General features: G+C 47.0%; 2 protein-coding genes across 4 annotated transcripts in view; one reads left to right on the top strand and one right to left on the bottom strand.

Annotated features, from left to right (window-relative positions):
* LOC149337748 (G protein-coupled receptor-associated protein LMBRD2B) overlaps positions 1-14,406 on the bottom strand; it is an 85,842-nt gene extending 71,436 nt beyond the window's left edge. The window contains exons 1-2 of one of the 2 annotated variants that reach the window (XM_089553502.1): positions 14,271-14,406; positions 3,864-4,057 (exon numbers count right to left, since the gene is read on the bottom strand). In XM_089553502.1, coding sequence (XP_089409628.1) covers positions 3,864-4,037 — 174 coding nt within the window. In that variant the 5' untranslated portion in view covers positions 4,038-4,057; positions 14,271-14,406. The remainder of the gene's footprint in view (positions 1-3,863; positions 4,058-14,270) is intronic. The other variant, XM_089553503.1, reaches the window with a different exon arrangement.
* Positions 14,407-15,020: 614 nt separating this feature from the next.
* Nup154 (nuclear pore complex protein Nup154) overlaps positions 15,021-21,077 on the top strand; it is a 52,481-nt gene continuing 46,424 nt past the window's right edge. For both annotated transcript variants that reach the window (XM_089553501.1, XM_089553500.1), the window contains exons 1-2: positions 15,021-15,496; positions 18,912-19,173. In XM_089553501.1, coding sequence (XP_089409627.1) covers positions 15,212-15,496; positions 18,912-19,173 — 547 coding nt within the window. In that variant the 5' untranslated portion in view covers positions 15,021-15,211. The remainder of the gene's footprint in view (positions 15,497-18,911; positions 19,174-21,077) is intronic.

Below are 21,077 nucleotides of genomic sequence, written 5' to 3'. Positions count from 1 at the left end.
GAGTACAACTCGTCACTAAGTATAGCGGCAATCTGTCAACAAAACGGATCATTGTGCTGAGACTGTATTTTGGGGACCGGGACTTCTCAAGCAGTCGTACAATGGCTGCTCCCTTCTCTTCCTGCACACCTTGGTCAGCGCCTCCTCTGTTTTTACAATGCCAGCCGCATCGCCCACTTCGTAATGGGAGCTGTAGGTACGCCTCGTTTTGATTAGTTACCACACTGCAGTGCAACTGGATGGTAGGACTGCTTGCGTCAGTCCGTCGTCTGCTCGGACTGTTTGCGTCGTCTGCTTTCTGTCATCAGGTGCCACTCAGATGGCACTCTCCCCCACAGATGCAGAGAAGGTGCGAAGGCTAGCTGGTGGGGGAGAGTAGGAAAGGAGGAGAGGGGCTTGGACGATCCACCGTATTCGGCAGGCATTGCAAAAATACAGGAGGCGCTGCCTTAGTGTATAAATAAAAGCATGAATGAATGAATTCAATGGACGGACGGACGGATGGACGGACGGACGGAGCAAGCAAGTGCTCTAGGACTCATTCATTCATTCATTCATGAATCAATGAATGAATGAGTCCTAGAATACTTGTGTGCTCAACAAAATGCGAGCAGATCTGACTGTGTGTAGCAGGTGTGTGTGCCTCTGCCTCAGGCATGTAAGGGTTGACACCCACGTCATGGCCCTCTCCATGGGTGCCATTGAGGCCAGGGCCCCCAGAACTGCTTGCATGCATTTCCTTGATGAGTATCAAAATGGGGGACACGACAGGGCACCCACCAACATATTTTAACAGCCCCTCTGATACACCAGTACAACACAGTTTTACTGCTGCGGCATCAGCGTCGAGCACACAAGGTGGCCTGAGGGTTTACATGAGCGTGCTTCAACCAGGTTGGTGCCACATCATCTGTCTCAACTCCCAAGAGCACTCTGTCTACTTAACAGCTGGACCTGCTTAGAGCAGGAACCGTTTCCCAGGAACCATCGGCCACGGAGTAGTGCTCAGTGGGCGCCAGCAACCACCTGCTCACAAAGGCCGAGAAACCCCACTGTTCTGCTGTAGCAGCCCCACTCCTAAACCAAAGTTGCTCATGTCAGCTTGGGCAACAAACTTTCGGCTCACACCACCCTTACAAAAAAAGTTTTAGACAGTCTATAGAGTGTCTATAGACTTCTGTCTATAAAGTCTATAGACTGTTTATAGACAACAGTCTATAGGCAATACAAATGCCATAGACAGTCTATAGACAATCCATGGATTTATGGCCATACACTTTTAGTAGACTTTTGTTGTCTATAGACAGTCTATAGACTATGAATAGACAAAAAGTAATATCTATAGGAAGTCAATACAGACAATAAGAAGACTACAGACTGTCTACAGACCATTTTTATAAGGGCAGGCAGCTCTCCACAAGTGCCACAAGGTTCACAAGTGCTTTGGATAGTGTTTGAAAGGTGGCCTCCATCTCAGCACCAGCTGACTAGCTTCCTCACCGGCATGGTGAAGGGAGCCTCCAGTGTAGCAAAATAAGGCACAAACTGGTCACCAAAATCACCCGGATGCATTTCCTCGGTGGGTACCAAAACGGAGGCCATGCCCAATGAGCTCTGCACCTGGCCCTGCTAGGGCTGGGCACCCGAGCATGGGCCAGACTTTTCCTCCCCTAGCGTGACACCCGCATTCCCAGTGGTGAAGACAAGCAGAGACATCTCCCCAATCTGGGGCTTTTGAAGCGAAAAGCTTCACTACGCTAGACAACACCGCGCTTCACGTGAGCCGGCGTATGTCGGAGCACGAGTGACGTCATGCACGGCGCTTTCTACTGCGCATGTGCGCCGCCGCTTCTCCTCCTCGCCACCGTTTGACTTTTCGCCGCAGCGTGTGCAGTGCGCACTTGAAAGAAGGGGTACATAAGGTGCACTTGCCCATAGAACAGGCGCAGACACTCGCCATGGAAGGAGAAGAAGCAAGAGTCGGACGGATCCAGAAGTGGTAGCTTGGGAGTTGGCTGAAAAGCAGCGAGAGCGTTTCGCTTCGAGATATCCAGGCTTAACCTTGGCTAAGCCACAACCAATTTTTGTTTGGGTTGTGAGTGACGCTGGCAGAGTCCAGCCTCTAGGGGATGCCCTCCAGCTCTTGCAGAGGCTCCTTCCTCAAAGGTGCAAGAGAACATGACAATGTCATCGAGATACGGAAGGGCACACTACTACTTTAGCTCTCCCAAGGGTGCGTCAATCAGTCAGTCGGCACCTTGCCACAGCCGCCAAATGGCGGGCGGGTGAACTGGTACATGCCCATGAGTGAGCTAAACACCGTTTCCTCTGCAATGCCACCCTCCATCTTGCCTTGGAGGTAAGCAACCATGGTGGGCATGCACAGCAGTGAAGCAACTGTTACTAAACACAAGAGCTGCTACAAACCAAAATTTTAATCTACCTCCATGCCAGAACCTGTACGGAAAAAGGCTCGTAGAATCTAACGGCGCTCTTATTTGGAATTCTTTACCGCTAAACATAAAGCAAACCCCTAATTTTACTCCTGCATTAAAGAGGTTTTTTTTTCAGAAATATTGTGAATGATAAGTGACTTTATATTCATTTCTTGTATAAACTGTGCATGTTAGAGTTATTGCGTTATGGATTGCATTTTTTGTTTCATTTGTTCGCGTGCTGCATTTATTTTGTATCCTGTGCTGATTATGGACTTGTTACTAGTCACAGGCTCTGGGTCCATCAATGTTTGTTTGTATTTCGCAAGATATGCAATAAATAATGAATTAATGAAAAAGCACCTCCCAGGCTAAGCACAATCAGCGCATGCATCCCTTCGAGTGACTTCATTAGTCAGCAGTATTTGTTCCACCCAAATATGAGACGGGACAGCTTTTCGGGGCCCAGCACTACCGGCAAACCCTATCAACCGAAAAATAGCTCAATGACACCCAGCCTGATGACACGCCACAATGATCACCCTCAGCACTATCGATAGTTGAGTCACTATCGAACTACCGATAGTACTATCGATAGTTAGTACTTTTGATAGTAGTATTGATAGTACTAGCAATAGTACTTTCGATAGTTCTATTGATAGTACTATCGATACCCGTATCAATACCACTTGCTATGTATAGTACTATCGATTCTATAAAATGAAGCACGCGTACCCACTGCATCCTAAACTTGGTTTCCCGAGCGTGTGGTATGCAGGTGATGGTATGAGTAACTGACAGGACTCGCCTGTTTTCACGCTCTACGCGTCACCGAGCTCTGCAGATGTTCCCTATGTAAATTTTCTGGATAAAATGTTCGTGCGCGAATATCCTAGTTGCGAAGCATGTGTGCGAAAAGCATTCCCACAGCGGTTACGTCAGTAAGACGACGTCTGCAGTGCACGACAGTGTCGTGTAAGCCAGCACAGCTTGTGCTGTTTGTTCTTTCATCGGATGCAGTTCCAGGTATTCTTCCGAACTGCCCCAGTGCACGTTCAAAAACCACAGCTGGTAGAAAATTTACCCGAAGACCTGCACTACGGCATCTCTCATAGCTTGAGTCTCTTTGGGACGTTAAGCCTCATGAGACCAAACCAGTCAGGTATCGAAAATGTTTTGGTTATATCATTGGCCAACAAATGCATAATATCAATATTGTTACTGTCAATAGTCTTACCATCGATAGTTTCACTATCGATAGTCTTGCTATCGATAGCGGTACTATCGATAGTAGACTATCAATAATACTATCGATAGTCTATCGATAGTTAAAAAAGAACTATTGATACTATCGATAACCAATTTTCCGATCGTTTTGCATCACCACTCAGCACTTGTGCCGCAAGAGAGGGGGGGGGAGAACCTCACCGTGGAGACGTCCAGGGGCAGGATGAAGATGATGGTGAAGGAGAAGTACCAGGCCACGAAGACGCTGACGGTGACCAGCAGCGGGTGCTGGCTGAAGTTGCCGTACCGGTGCAGCAGCACGGCCGCCAGCACAAACGTGAAGCACACCTCCGACACCAGGGGGCCCACCACCATCTTGTCCTGCTTCCCTGCCTCTGCACCCACCATTCATCATCATCATCATCAGCTGGACTATGCCCACTGCAGGGCAAAGGCCTCTCCCATGTCTCTTAAATTAACCCTGTCCTTCGCCAGTTGCGGCCACCGTACACCCGCCCACTTCTTAACCTCATCCGCCCACCTAACTTTCTGCCGTCCCCTGCTACGCTTGCCTTCTCTTGGAACCCACTCCGTTACCCTTAAGGACCAGCCGTTGTCTTGCCTTCGCACTACATGCCCTGCCCAAGCCCACTCCTTCCTCTTGATTTCAACTAGGATGTCATTAACCCGCGTCTGTTCTCTCACCCACTCCGCCCGCTTCCAATCTCTTAACGTTACACCTGTCATTTTCCTCTCCATAGCTCGCTGCGTTGTCCTCAACTTAAGCTGAACCCTCTTTGGTGGCCTCCACGTTTCTGCCCCACAGGAGAGTACCCACCACTCCCTCCTCCATTTAAATACTACACCTGGTCAGTGCACAAACAGCAGATGCCACATATGAAAAGTGAGCCTGAACGGTGCTAGCACACTAAATTGCTATAACACACACACATACAAAAAAAAACACTGATTCATGCTTACAAAACTAACATCCTAACTATGCCTACTGATGTAGTTAGATATTTAGGAATTACTAACAGTTGTTATTAATTACACAAATAAAGTAGGAATGAAACTAACATGACAAACATATGCTCCCAAAAAGTGTAACCAAATATGTAAAGGGGCCCTGTGACACTAATCAAGCATGTGTTTTTATGTGTTTGCATAGCGCCAAATGTGCCAATGCCTCAGTGCTCAGGGCGACTGATGGAAATCGTAATATCTAATATTTTATTCTACTTGGAAAGCACTCACTTCAGAGTGATGGTCTCGAATTATAGCAGTGATTTCTGCCAGCAGATGTGAGGTGGCAAGCTTTAGAAACCATACGGTTACATATACGACTTTAATTTTCCTGTCAAACAAGCCCAATCCAATAACTGCCTAGGCATCACTATCAGCAATGATCTATCATGGCATAAGCATGTGACAAACCTGATGTCATCTGTGAATAAACAATTACAATTCCTTAAACATCACCTTTGAAATGCCACTCAAAATGCAAAGTTACTTGCTACATTGATCAGGTCGAAATTGGAGCATGCATCCACTGAATCCACAGTGAGTACACCTTGTTGATTCATTACAAGTCTTGCAATACAGAGCTCCCCGTTTCACTCATCACTCACACTAGTAGAATATCAGCATTTTATCTCTCAAGCTACAGCCCAGATTATCCGGTCAGATGTTTAGGGGAATCCCCCAAGGTAAAGTAGATTTGTAATAAGGGAGTAATTACTCATTGGCATCCACCCAAGCGCAGTGATATGGCTACAAAGGAAAGCTGTATAGCTTTCCTTGGTAGCCGCATGGCTGCGCTGGGGTGGATGTTAATGAGTAATTACTCCCTTATTACACGCCCAGATTATCCAGTATTTCTCTCAGCCGTCGCACTTCTAGCATCTGTCCATTTCACATATTCTATTATTCCCAGTTCAGACAGAAACCATACATCCACACACCTCCATCATGCACGTCTAACCACATCTATTGAAAGTTTTGCACCAACGTGTCTCCATATCACTACTTTTTCCAAGTAATTTTTCCTCCAAACAGCAAGCGACAAGAATAACCTACCCCACAAAGTCACAGCCTACCAGCCTTCCAAGATAAAATCACATTGCACCTTTCACCCGCATGTAATACCCACAAAACAGGTGCAGTTAACCCTTCCAGGTGCTTTGTACACAATTGCATAAGCGGCAAACCTACAGCTTTTTCTGAGAAACTGGAGCACCAGCAGTGATTTCATTATTTCAGTCAAATTGAGCACCCTTCTTGTTGCAAATAAGTTGCTTTTTTGTGCCATGTAGCGAACGCAGTAAGTAATATTTCACATAACAGTGAGCTAGGTAGCACTTTGTCCGCCATTTTTGTGCAGGCAGATTTTGCCGCGAGTGGAAACATTGATGATTTTTGCCCAATTTCGAGTGTAATGTGCATCTTTGAAACACACAGTGATTCCACGATCCCTGGGGTGTTTACCTGACACACGAAAGATTTCGATGTTATTATTTCTAACAAATCTGACACTTTGTACGGAATTCTCCACATCGTTATAAGAACTGACCTGTTGGTCTTTCACGCTCGAAAAGTAACAAATTCCCTTTCTTGAGGCCTGAATATACTACTTAGGTGAAAAAATAATTGATTTCAGTCAAAACAAAAATTGGCGCCTAAAAGGGCCTGAATATAACCTGAATATAAAAGCAATAGAGCACCGCCTCGGTAACTGGTTGCATGTTCAGTTTGGACATTGTTCCTTTTTTTACTTGGTGAATTAGTTCCAAATGTACTGCCCCTAAGTATTACCGTATAAACACGTGTAAGGGCCGCACTTTTTTTTCTGACTCGAGGGCCCATTTCTGGGGTACGGCCCATACATGCGATTTGCAAAAAAGAAATTTTTTTCAATGCTTCCTTATGGTTGCCCCATCGTCGGAAGCGGTTCTCAGCCACGTTGAATTTCCTGCCCGCCGCACGCTTGCCATGACTGAGAGCCAACTGCCAGCTGTGTAGCTATTAAGGCGCTTGTCCATCATGCTAAAATTGCAATGCTCAGCGGCAGCACACGAAAGCCACAACTGTGGCGAACTAATAAACTAACATGCTACCACAACTTCCGTGCCTTTGACAGCAATAAAAAGCTGGAGTTGGTGATACTGATGTCGATATGGATAGCTGGAGAAAAAGTTGGCGATGATGATGATGAGACGCGGGCTTGGGCGCCATCTGTGAGCGGCACCTGGAAGCTCCTGTGCGTGTGTGTGGCCTCTGCGATCCGTGCAATTGCTTACAGCCAGCGCTGATCGTGGAGGCCATGGTGCGTGCATTGTGGCCTCCGTGATCAAGGCCGCCATTGCTTGCAGCCAGAGCTGATCACGGAGGCCATGGTGCATGCATTTCGGGGGTCGTGGAAAGTTTAGCTGCGGCACTTACATGAAATTTTTTTTTTATATTTCCTTCAGGAAAACAGGATGTGGCCCATACACGGGTGCAGCCCATACATGGGTTTATGCAGTATAAGCTGTTTACATAAAAACAAACTTAAAAGAAATGCTGGATCAAAATGAAAAATAACAAGAACAGCACTAGGGTACTCTTTGCCGCCTCATCTGCAGCCCTTGGATATGCACACGTGCTGCTGTTAAAAGATGCAGGTAGTGTTTGACATAAGCAAGAACAAGGAGCAAGAAAGCAATTTAACCACTAATCTTTGATCTACAGACAGTGAGAAGAAAATAACAATGATCACCACAAAGACACTAAAGGTTGGTCAGATGTTTAGGGGAATCCCCCAAAGTAGAGTAGATCTGAAAGAAGAGAGCAATTACTCATTGACGTCCACCGAAGCGCAGCCAAACGGCTACAAAGGAAAGCTATACAGCTTTCTCAGGAACTTCGCAGTTAAAGAGAAATTCGTCCTGGTCCGGGGTTCGAACCCGGGACCGCCGCTACACCGGAGCAGTCGCTCTACCAACTGAGCTAATCGGGACGGCAAGCTTATGGTAGGGCGAGAGCGAATTGATCAATAACTCGAAGTGGAAACAGTGTTGGTCAAATGTTTAGGGGAATCCCCCAGGGTGGAGTAGAGTTGTAATAAGGGAGTAATTACTCCCTTAGCTTTCCTCGGTAGCCATATGGCTGCGCTCGGGCGAATGCCACTGAGTAATTACTCCCTTAATACAAAGACATCAAAAGGAAGAAAATAAGCAAGAAAGAGAGATGGGGAAAGAGCTTTCAGCCCTGCCAACCTGTGGTGCCCCCACAGCAGCTGTGCCCCAACAAAAATTTAGGGGCTGAGGAAATGTGACAGCACTTTTCTTTCTTCCACTACACAACGATCATGTCCCGCAGCTGAGATGCAATATCCTCTTTTTTTTCTCTTTTCATCCACTTGACTCTATAAATGGAAAAACTCGCTCAGACATGCAAATTTCCACAACTGTGTTTTCACCGATCATTGAGGCAGATGCGAAATCATCCTCCTGACCAGAATAACTGCAGTGAAAAAAAAATGCAGTGTCATTTCCATTTCGTTTTATCTCCTTAAAGCCCTTTGGAATAGGGTAGCACACAAGAGGTGCGAAGCATTTGGAAAACGTAGTTGCGGTAGAGCATATTTTTTTAAATTTTCAATGAACTTAGGTCAGCAGGTGATGACATCTATGTCACCTGAAAGGCTGTTCTAGTCTGCAGCTGTGCGGAGAAAACAGCATTTGGAAAAAGTGGAACTGGTGCAGGATGATGTGTGTAGTAGGAGGAAGAATAAAAGGCACGTTGCACTTGGGGCTGTTGAAGATGTTATGAAATAAAGATAGGCTGGAAGTGCGACAATAGATTGAAAAGAGCAATAAATGGGCGATAAAGTGATAAAGGGTGATAAGCACTGCATCATCAGCATCATCACCATCATCAGCCTGACTACACCCACTGCAGGACAAAGGCCTCCCCATGTCTCTCCAATTAACCCTGTCCCTCGCCAGTTGCGGCCACCATATTCCCGCAAACTTCTTAATCTGATACGCCCACCTAACTTACTGCCGCCCCCTGCTACGCTTGCCTTCCCTTGGAATCAGTCATCTTGCCTTCGCATTACATGCCCTGCCCAAGCCCATTTCTTCCTCTTGATTTCAACTAGGATGTCATTAACCTGCGTTTGTTCCCTCACCTACTCTGCCTGCTTAGGGGTCTCTTAATGTTACACCTATCATTTTTCTTTCCATAACTCGCTGTATTGTCCTTAACTTAAGCTGAACCCACTCTGTTAGCCTCCACGTTTCTGCCCCATAGGAGAACACCGGTAAGATACAGCTGTTGTATACTTTTCTCTTGAGGGATATTGGCAAGCTGCCATTCATGATCTGAGAGAAGCTGGTATATGCGCTTCACCCCATTCTTATTCTTCTGGTTATTTCCCTCTCATGATCCGGATCAGCTGTCACTACCTGCCCTAAGTAGGCGTATTCCCTCACCACTTCCAGCACCTCGTTACCAGTTGAGAACTGCTGTTTCCTTGCGAGACTGCTGAACATTACTTTGGTTTTCTGCACGTAAATTGTAAGACCTACCAAACTAGCGGTACATAAACCTGTCCCTCAGATGCATGTGCCAGCATTGTCTGGAACTCCAATTCAAAAACTGATGTAAACAGCCCTGATACACCCAGGTTTATTCGATACACATACAGCGGACACTTAACTACTCTTCCTATCTCATCAGGACTTCCAACACGATCAGAACTTCCAACACTTGAGCAATGAGGGAAACTATAGATAAGCAGCATGAAAAAGGCTGGTCCATGCATGATGGCATATGTTCAATTTAATGTCCTGAAGCTGCCCGTGAGCTATCAGAGATCCCAGAGCAAAGGTCTCTGAATTATTCATGACAATCTAAGGCCTTTTTATTACACTAATAATGGCTGCGTTTGGGCGAGTTGGTTAGACATGTTAAACCTGGAAAGCGCATAAAAACAACGGACAACAGAAAGAGACAGACACACGAGCGCTTACTTCCAACTGATTTTTATTTTCATGCGAGAGCAGAATATATGTACACTTCAGATCACCTGCGCATGCGAAGAAAACTCAAACAAGAAAATATTATCTGGCTGCACATGCAAAAGAAGAAAGATATGCAATCTCTTTCTCAGACAGCAAAATCGACGCACCACTTACACATTCATCGCCAGATCGTGCTATCTCACTTGCCTCAACAATTTCACGCGTTGTTTTACACTTACTTTTATACAGAACTTTACATTGATGAAAGAGAGGACGACAATTCCTGCTTTTGCACTTGAGGCAATGAATGCTCAAATGCCCACCTTTTCTGTTTTCGACAACGTAATTGTGTTCACCTAATCTCTCATTCAGGCATCTACCAGTTTGGCCTATGTAATATTTACCGCAAGTCAAAGGCAACTTGTACACAACCCCTTCTGTGCATTTTACAAATGGTTTTTGGTGCTTGATCATGCAACCTGACTTCAGCCTGTTTTTTGACGTGCTCTGTTTGCTTAGCGCACTCAGCTTACTTGGGGCAGAGAACAACACATTTACATTCACTCGGTTACCAATTTTTCTTAGGTTGTGTGACAACCTGTGCTTATAGGGTATGACTGCAAACTTTCTTTTATCTTTTGTCTCATCCGGCTCTTGCTTTGAGTTAGCATTCCTTTTGTTTGTTTTTACAAGTCCTTCTGCAACAGACACCAGCATGTGCAATGGGTAGCCAGCATCTTGCAACTTTCTTGACTGTAAAAAGATGCTTTCTTCAACAGAATGTGGGCATGACTTTTTCAAACAGTTTATGAAACCTAAACGAGCTATGTTACGTTTAATGAGTTTTGAATGCGCGGAGCTAAAAGGTAAAGGCAATTTTCCATCTCTGGGATGATAAGTCCAGCAAGTATGATCTGCAAAAAATGTTAATATGATGTCAAGGAAGCGTATGCTATTGTTAACAGGGAGCTCATGTGTGACAACAAGTGGAGATAAACAATTCGAAAAACAATCTAAAACACTTCCAACGGCCTCATCGAGGGTGATTACAGTTGTGTCTAACAAAATTAAAAAGTCGTCAACGTAACGAAATACATTTACCACCCCTACGTCTTTCAGGCAGGCAAAGAGCCTTCTGTCACATTCGGATAAAAACATGTCACTTAAAATGGGAGCCACACTGGACCCTATACAAATACCTTGCTTCTGTAAAAACAGGTCATCGCCCCACCTAACAAAAGTAGAATCAAGATATGTACCTAAAAGTTCTAGAAAAGCGCCAACACTCACACCCACTGAATTCTGAAAATCAATTACACCAGAGTTCTCGATACATCTTTCAACGCACTGCAGCAAACCATTTTGGGGCAAAGAGTAGTAGAGGTCCTTTATATCTACCGAGAAAGCACTGAGACTTCTTCTTTCACTTTGCTTAAGAAAAGAAGTCACCTAGTTGTTGACGACCCCTTCTTAATAAAAAATTCCGATTGCGTGACTTCTTTTCTTAAGCAAAGTGAAAGAAGAAGTCTCAGTGCTTTCTCGGTAGATATAAAGGACCTCTACTACTCTTTGCCCCAAAATGGTTTGCTGCAGTGCGTTGAAAGATGTATCGAGAACTCTGGTGTAATTGATTTTCAGAATTCAGTGGGTGTGAGTGTTGGCGCTTTTCTAGAACTTTTAGGTACATATCTTGATTCTACTTTTGTTAGGTGGGGCGATGACCTGTTTTTACAGAAGCAAGGTATTTGTATAGGGTCCAGTGTGGCTCCCATTTTAAGTGACATGTTTTTATCCGAATGTGACAGAAGGCTCTTTGCCTGCCTGAAAGACGTAGGGGTGGTAAATGTATTTCGTTACGTTGACGACTTTTTAATTTTGTTAGACACAACTGTAATCACCCTCGATGAGGCCGTTGGAAGTGTTTTAGATTGTTTTTCGAATTGTTTATCTCCACTTGTTGTCACACATGAGCTCCCTGTTAACAATAGCATACGCTTCCTTGACATCATATTAACATTTTTTGCAGATCATACTTGCTGGACTTATCATCCCAGAGATGGAAAATTGCCTTTACCTTTTAGCTCCGCGCATTCAAAACTCATTAAACGTAACATAGCTCGTTTAGGTTTCATAAACTGTTTGAAAAAGTCATGCCCACATTCTGTTGAAGAAAGCATCTTTTTACAGTCAAGAAAGTTGCAAGATGCTGGCTACCCATTGCACATGCTGGTGTCTGTTGCAGAAGGACTTGTAAAAACAAACAAAAGGAATGCTAACTCAAAGCAAGAGCCGGATAAGACAAAAGATAAAAGAAAGTTTGCAGTCATACCCTATAAGCACAGGTTGTCACACAACCTAAGAAAAATTGGTAACCGAGTGAATGTAAATGTGTTGTTCTCTGCCCCAAGTAAGCTGAGTGCGCTAAGCAAACGGAGCACGTCAAAAAACAGGCTGAAGTCAGGTTGCATGATCAAGCACCAAAAACCATTTGTAAAATGCACAGAAGGGGTTGTGTACAAGTTGCCTTTGACTTGCGGTAAATATTACATAGGCCAAACTGGTAGATGCCTGAATGAGAGATTAGGTGAACACAATTACGTTGTCGAAAACAGAAAAGGTGGGCATTTGAGCATTCATTGCCTCAAGTGCAAAAGCAGGAATTGTCGTCCTCTCTTTCATCAATGTAAAGTTCTGTATAAAAGTAAGTGTAAAACAACGCGTGAAATTGTTGAGGCAAGTGAGATAGCACGATCTGGCGATGAATGTGTAAGTGGTGCGTCGATTTTGCTGTCTGAGAAAGAGATTGCATATCTTTCTTCTTTTGCATGTGCAGCCAGATAATATTTTCTTGTTTGAGTTTTCTTCGCATGCGCAGGTGATCTGAAGTGTACATATATTCTGCTCTCGCATGAAAATAAAAATCAGTTGGAAGTAAGCGCTCGTGTGTCTGTCTCTTTCTGTTGTCCGTTGTTTTTATGCGCTTTCCAGGTTTAACATTTTTATTACACACCAGCTTCACATGGGTGGTTTTGCATTTCACCTGCATACACGGCTGGGATACGAACTCACAGCCATTGCCACAACCTTCGATCCCAGCCCATGGCGGTCGAATTTCGATGGAGGCAAAATTCTACAGGCCCGTGTACTGCGCGATGTCAGTGCACGTCAAAGAACCCCAGGTGGTGGAAATTTCCGGAGCCCCCCACTACGGCGTCTCTCATAGCCTGAGTCGCTTTGGGACGTTAAACCCCCATAAATCATAAACCATCCATGACGACCAGGGTTGGAAAGCAGCAATATGAAGCCAATGCGAACAAGATTCAGTGAAATCACCCTGGCGAAGTGCAGCTAGCAGTATCTCCCAGCAAATCAGTGCTCAAGCAGTAAAGCTGTGCAGATCATTCCTTATGCCAAACAGCTTCTCCGAGAGGGTAGTGGACGTGTGGCAGCTATGAATGCCTGCAATTTTTTTCGCAGCTGTACAAGCCTGAGTAAGCTAAGCTTCTGGGTGTGTAGGCCGGTAGTCACTCTGAGAACAGCAGTGCTGGCGGACGATGGACAAGGACAACAAGAAAAGTTGTGTTCACTTCTTGCCCTTGTCCGCCACTGCTGCTTTCCTGAGAATGAATGAGCCACACAGCTGCCTTCATCACTACTCCGCAGGAGCAGTGGTCGTCACTGGTAGCCGGGTTTGGAGTGCCTTCACCATCGAGCCATGCTGCATTAAGTGTTAAGCACACCTTCAGCACAGTCTGACGTCCTTGTTCAGTATGATGCGCCTAGCTGTTACATGAAAATACACTCATCATAACACCAACTGGCATGTTCTCCGTTCCTTTTCCAAAACGAACTCCGTTTGAAAATGCACGCAACCAGGCATGTATTCAAGCCAGGACAGCAGCTTGGGCATGTTGGTTATTCATTTGTGACGGAACAGCGCAAAACAGTAAGTAAGTCAGCGCTTGTCTCTTGTCCCGGTGTTTTGCGCTGTTCCGTCACAAATGTATTCAAGGAAGGGCCCGAGCCCCCCTTCCACGGGCTTGAATGTCTGACTACGTGCCTGCACCACACAACCCATTTCTCGCACCCTCATTTGCTGTCTGTTTTTTCAGCATACGGAAAATCTGTCTCCCAACGTTTATTTCCAAGCACCTCCGACGTGAGCTGCGCGTGGCCACATTACCTCTTCGACGACGTGACCAGGCAGGAACTGATTGCTGCCAATGACGTGCCCAAAAGCGCCGGACCGCGCGCCCAGCTGGCAATAAATTGATACGACCGAATTCGGTCTACCTGCACCACTCGGGGGCGTTTCATGTTCTTCTCGACAGCATGTGGCACTGCCCAGCGTGGCCCGAAAAGGTGGCTCACTGTGTACGCGCTTAGTTTCGATTCCCGCACATCTGGCACGATCGCCTGCGGGCGAGGTGTCGACTGGGGCGACCGCTGAGACCGGCTCAATGAGCGCCGAACTCCCCACAGGGCCCGGGGCACAGCTGGGGCTTCCAGCGGCGCGGGTGAACTGCACGAACCGGCTGCGTCCGGCGCCGGCATCGTTTGTGCACGAACTTCGCGCGCATCGGGAGACGAATGCAGTTACCTGGGTGACAGCGGCGAGAGAACGTCCGAACAGAGCCTCGCAAAGGCGAGACGGTCTCGCTGCCGGCGCTCGAGAAGGCTCCCTCCTCGGTGTCTGGCCGCCAAACTTGCGTGTTGGACCTAGCTGCACCACGGCCGAGAGCCTGTGAAGCGAAATTACACGGCCCACCTGAGGGCCGAGATGGCACCCTGCATTCAGCGTGTCTGCTTCCCTGCGGCACAGCACAGCGTTGCTCACGAAGCACGCGAACTCGCCAAACATGCTGCCAAAATAAGCAGTTTTGTCAGCAGTGTTGATGGCACACATGGCCACCTCACACGACTTCAGTCTGAGTAAAAGCTTCTCATAAACGTGAATTCTAATTGCATAAGAAGCTTTAACAACAACGGGAAAAAAAATCACGGAGTGGAGTGCCTTGAACCTATCCAACTTTACCGCATCCCATTACAAAAAAATAAAAAGCAGTGCAAAGAAGAGACATTAGCAAAAGAAATACTGTCTGCCTTCTTTCTCTTGTGATCCCTTGTTATTCCAAACCTTTCAATCATGCCGGCAGAATGCTTACAGGCAGTGTTACAAGCGGCATTGACTGTAGCACTGCATACCCTAAAGCATCCCCTATTTTTTTATAGAGCACATCCTACCGTTCTACCAAGCTATTTTAATGGTTCTATTTTTTATATCACAAACATATGGCAACAAGCAATCGTTGATGAAAATGGAAACGAAACAATTCAACACCGCCAGAGGACCTCTTGTCGCTGCTCGTCTCGAAAAGGGCGCCGGTTGTGCGTGCACGCGCGCTTTCGGCGTCGACCCTTTCTCACCAAATTTGCACGTGGGTCTTGTGCCTCTGGTCTTGGCCGTGCGCGTTTTGTTCCGTTGAGCGAGATTACATGGCAGACTCGGTGCTCGAGTGTTAGGACCCGTCGCCCGACACGATGCTGTCCAGCGACGCGTTCCGGACGCCGCGTCCAGCCGGACCGAGCAGCGCGGCCGGCCCGTCAACGGACTCGCTGGAGAGCGCCGTCAAGCAGGCGGAGAGTGCCCTGCAGGCTGACAGCGCGTACCCGCTGCTCGTGGACCTGTTCGCGGCCTGCGGACCCATGCCGAGCTGCAGCGGACTCCAGGACCACGACTACCCGCCGGATCCACTGGGCGCCGCCGCGCCTGCGTCCGCCACCGCCACGCGGAGGATCCCGCTGCCCGCCGAACTGGCCGAGCCGGTCAGTGGCCTCTCTCCTCTGCGCCCTGAGACTACCGAGTTGAGACAGCAGGACGTGGAGACGTGTAACAGAGGTCGCTGATGCCAACAGTGAAAGCGTTTTTCATTCCAAAAAGGGTCCAAACGGACCATCGGTACCAGTTGTGTTTTGGCCAGGTCCAGTTGTTTTGTCTAACGGGGCTGTGAGGAGCAGGTCGCCGCCAGACCAGGACGGTTGCTCGGCGGTTTTGACTTTGCTGCTCACGTTCATGACGCATTCGATCTCCTCTGTTCCACACCTTGTTGTTTTCCTGTGCGAGTGTTTTGGTGCACGGTCCTCATGTTGTCAGTATTATAGGCACGCGACGTGTGCGCCTCTCGCGGCGGAAAGAGCAGGCCTGGTGGGAGACGCGCGCCCGCCCGCACCGCACAAATGCGGTGAAACTGCCCTGGAGCGCTTCATATTCTTCCTTCTTTCATTGCATTCGCGGCATTCTGTGGTCACACAATAACTGTTGCATAGCAGTCTGCAAAAGCACATACCTGAACTTGCCACAGACAAAGTAAACGATCTGCACGATGTAAACCACGATGCAACGGTAGGTGGCTCTCGTCCCGACGTGTAGTGAGCCAGCAATGTCAGGATTCACTACATGACGTTCTTCCCAAAAGCACCATGATACCCTGCATTCATATTTTTCTCACCACCTGAAGAAATCGAGATACTCGGCAGTGTGGCCCCTGCATTTTTTGCTCCCAAATAGCCTGCTCGACAGCAGGAAAGCGCGTGCACCAGAAACCACAGAACGCGTCTGGTGGCATGCACCGGCGCAACTGGTTATCCCGTAACCCTTAAAATGTCGTTTAGCCTATATTGGCCAAATGGCTCATTGTGTCCGGGATAGCATGCGTGGAAACCGCCACCATGCATGTAGGCGATCAAACGGCACCTTGGCGTTCACTGCACAGAACTGCCCTTCCCAAGTGACAACTGAACGAATGTTGTAGGCAAAACAAGCACCACATCTATAGGAATACATCCCCAGGCAGTCCCATTCCGTCAACGCATTCGTGGCTGGCTTTGTGTCGCGCTCTACCACATGTGGAGGGGGCATTCGCAACAAATCTTGTTCTATATTTTTTTACTTCTTTCTTCACAGTATTTTCTTATCCCCTTCACTTCGCTTCTTGTTCTTGGGCACCCTTCTCCTTGTGTCGTCTGCTCTGTCTCTCATGCTTCGCTACTTGGAAATAGAGCCCAGCATACAGCCAGGGCTTGTACTTGTCTCTCTGTCATGTGTCTTGATGTTCCTGCGTTGTTTATCCGTCGCTATGTCACTCCAACCATACTCCGTTTCAAACATAGCAGGCAACGCTGCCAATGCTAGAGCACCTGTTCGCGCAGGCTAAGTCTGCACACAAAAAGCAGTTCACCATACAACCAAAGTGAACAAAAACATATTTCGTAGCGACAAATCTCAAGTGCCATGACTGGCACCTCCCAGACTTCGTTTTACATAACTCTTGCTACATTTTTATCCTGCGACTCGTCGAGATTTCGAGAAGCAAAAAGTACAGATGGCGCTATGATACGCGGTTGGTAGGGCAAATCGCTTCTACTCAATCCGCGCCCAATAAGTAGTTCACACTCCGTGAAAATTATGGCCAGAGAGCCCGAACACTGAACACCTCACAGCTTCGACCGTGATTTTCAGTGTTACTGCATCGTTTTATACCGCTCTTTGTATTCGTCCAAACAATGACCGGAGTTTCAAAAAGAACGAATGATATGTGGTGGAGCAACATGGTTTTGCGGATGCACTACTTCAGCAACCTCCGCAGCGTTGCCTGCTATGTATGAAACGGAGTATACCTCAAATCACCGCTATCCCGAAAACTTTTCCATGGCCTCCCTGACCTAGTGCGTGTCCGACTCAGGCGGCCCCGACTCTCTCAACGCATTTGCTCTGGCGCTCACCGGTGGCGCTACCTGTTCACCACGAGCGCTGCCCCCTGGGTTGCTGCACGGTGCCTACAGGCTTAGGGCGAGAAACGAGCCTAGTCAGCCAGACATTCGGAATGACACACTGGGCAACAGCTTTCTGGGGAAAACCTGGAGCTGTGTGAGCTAACAAGTTTGAAACAAAGGTGGCCAGAAAATAGGCGTTGATATCCAGCTCTGTCGTTTATGACATAAGCAAAGAGCTCAGCAAGGGCAGCAGTTTTGTTCCGGAGATGAGGCAAAGCAGTGACAAAGGGGCCTTTAAGCAGCTGTCCAACTAGCCAAACCATACTTGTGATCGTCAGCACATTTGAGGCCCAGTAACTTATAAGGGCAAAAAAGTGTCGGGTTCCTGTTGCTTCCTACCTACAGCATCTCATTAGACCTATTTCCAGTGACCTTCACATGTTAGCACATAGCCAGTATTGCTTGGTTTTCTGTGCATTACGAATTCGCTTGATAACTGCACAAATTAGTGTTTGGGGTCGTAAAGTGCACTGTCTGTTGTGCCCGATTGCAAGATCATACTCTGTTTTTTGGAATCATGCATTTCACACTGTAGTAAGCTGTGTGCAGTTGGGAAGCTTTTGTGGTGCTTGTAGGAAATCAGGTCTTTCTATTTAAAGTAATTTGTGCCTTTGAAGGAGAAACAATGCGCAAAATTAATTCCCCTTAGTCAGGAGCTCAAATGCCAACAAAGATGTTCTACTCCTTGCGAGTGATGTGTGAGTGACAGATGGACACCTTCGATTCATTGTAGTCTCACAAGGTTCACATAACTGCAGTGTGAAAAATGACGAGCACACAGAAAGAAACACCTACAACACAGACAAACGTTGCACTCACAACTGATTTTATTTCACCAGCAATGGGAAATATAAAGGTTCTGTCGCGAATGCGCACGCAGGAAAGTACACGTGCCACCATCAACAAAAAAAAACATTATCACGCCGTGAGACACATCTTATCGTGTGGCAGAGAAAAGGTCACATTCTGCTTTACACAAATGAATAGAAGTATCGCTTATGCAAAAATCGCCGTTTTTCTTTATATGGTAAGCTTCCAGTAGTTCACATGTAGTTTGTTCTTTGTTTTTGCCTAGAATCCTTGCACCGTCAAAATGTGACGAAGAATCCTGGCAAGGCCTGCAATGTTTTACCAAATCAACATCTTCATCTCCCTCTAAATTTCTTTCATGCTCCCTTTCCTGCGCACGCATTCGTGGCGGAACCTTTATTGCTGGCAAAATAAAATCAGTTGTGAGTGCAGCATTTGTCCGTGTCGTAGGTGTTTTCTTCCTTTGTGCTCGTCTTTTTTTTACGCTGCGGTGATGCTGAAGCAAAGCAACCAGCTTGCCCAAAAGCTCGTTTTACTGAAGCATATCTCGCAAGGTCTGTGCAGCTTCTTCACCAGCGTTGCCCGTGTCCCTCCCCAGATGGCGCAGGCCTCCCTGCTGTGTCGGCAGGGGCTGTTCCCCGAGATTGGCCGTGCGTGGCTGACAGTGGACAGCGACCTGTTCGTGTGGCGCTTCGAGACGGGGGACGACCTGGCCTACTTTGACGGCCTGAGCGAGGCCATCCTGGCGGTGGGGCTGGTGCGGCCCCGGTCGGGGGTCTTCCAGGCGCACATCCACTCCCTGCTCTGCCTGGCCACCTGCACGGAGATCGTGGTGCTGGGCGCCACCTTCCAGCGGAGCGGTGCGTTGGGGTCTCTCTTAGAGGGGATGCAGGGAAGGCACCTACCCACAGATGATTTGTCTGAAAAAGCACAAAGTATGTATAAGTATGTACAGTCTTTGTCAAAAGTAACCAGGCTGCATGATTTGTTTCTCATTTGTATAGTGGAGCCTTTACAGCTTTCCATAAGGTCGAAAAGTTCTTTGAAGGTGAGGACAGGGGTTCTCCTTACCATGCAGAGATTTAGAGCTTGAGCGCTGGCATAATAGCTTTAATACACAACTGAGAAGAAAAACATGCAGCCTGATTACTTTTGACAAAGACTGTACATATATACATATGTATGCCACTGATCTGGATCATGAGAGGCAAATAACTGGAAGAATAAGAATGGGGTGGAGCGCATATGGCAGGTTCTCTCAGATCGTGAATGGCAGTTCACCAGTATCCTTCAAGAGAAAAGTGTACGACAGCCGTATCTTACTGGTACTCACCTGTGGGGCAGAAACGTGGAGGCTAACAAAGAGGGTTCAGCTTAAGTTGAGGACAACGCAGCGAGCCATGGAAAGAAAACATATAGATGTAGATGGAACGTAAAGAGTGTGGGTGAGAGAACAAATGCTGGTCCTTAAGGGTAACGGAGTGTGTTCCAAGAGAAGGCAAGCGTAGCAGGGGGCGGCAGAAAGTTAGGTGGGCGGATGAGAAGAAGAAGTCTGCGGGGATACAGTGGCCGCAACTGGCCAAGGACAGGGTTAATTGGAGAGACATGGGAGAAGCCTTTGCCCTGCAGTGGGTGTAGTCAGGCTGATGGTGATGATGATGATACCTTCTGTGTGCTGTGCTAGGTTCATCACAATATGGGCCCAGAAACAATGGATGACGCTATTGAAAGCCCAGGTGATCTGGCGCATGTGAACTTCTGGTAATCCATTGTTTATGCACAGCTGGCTGGGCCTGATGTCACCTGGAGTAGCTTCATTGGTGCGGATGATGACGCCAATATCAGAGAGTCATTTCGTGGTGAAGCCATAGTACGTAATGTACGAATGCACTCCAACTGCTAGGATTCTCAAAGAGGCCTTGACAGGGAGGCTGACCTACGAGCACCTGCCATGAAGGCTTCAGCTGCAGTTAGTGGTACAGTTAAACCTGGGTACAAGGAAATTGAGAAATGTCCACGATTTTTCATTACACTAGGTTTTCATTACACGCATTTCTCACGAGCAGACTCGAAAGGGCAGTGAAGAACGGAAGCCAGAATGAGAAATAAATGTAGGTGAAATCACCTTAAAAATGTTTACCGAAGATCTTGTTACCTGAAGTCATAAACCCCACTGACAAGTCAGCTGTTGTGTCAACTGCAGTCACTTGTTGTGATTTTCGATGTTCCTCTCATGTAAATTTTTCCGTCAAATTTCGTGACTCCGCAGAAGCTACCAGGTAGTTGGCATAGTGAGTTCATTAAGTCAAGGTCAACACTGCCGCATCACCTTAGTTACATGGAAGTGTCAAATACATGCGCTACAATGGGGGCAGCATTGGGGAATTGAGAAACTTCATTATATCGAATAATTTGCTATATGGTGGTTTGTTACATCTAGGTTTAGCTTTATTGCATCATTAAAGCGGATTACTCGCCGTAAGGTTCCTGGTGAGGAGTGCATGACTGCACAGGAAAGTTTTGAAAGTGCCGCAGAAGGTCAAGAAACAGACAAACTCAACTTTTTCTAGTTAACGCTTTTAGCTGTAATATACAAAGTCCATTCACTACGAACTTCGGATGCAACGAGTGTAATCTGTGAGATGTCAAGGTTTGTTGTAAGTGCAAGTTTATAAACCCCGAATGAATGAAAATGATGTGAAACCCTTCACTACGGCTCCTCTCATAGTGCGATGTAGGTTTTGGACACACTTGCCGGGACACA

Source organism: Amblyomma mixtum, chromosome 7 (assembly GCF_055824585.1).
Source record: "Amblyomma mixtum isolate Tamu chromosome 7, ASM5582458v1, whole genome shotgun sequence".
Classification (NCBI taxonomy): domain Eukaryota; kingdom Metazoa; phylum Arthropoda; class Arachnida; order Ixodida; family Ixodidae; genus Amblyomma; species Amblyomma mixtum.
The sequence above is the reverse complement of the archived record's forward strand: the minus strand, read 5'-3'. Positions and strand labels throughout refer to the sequence as shown.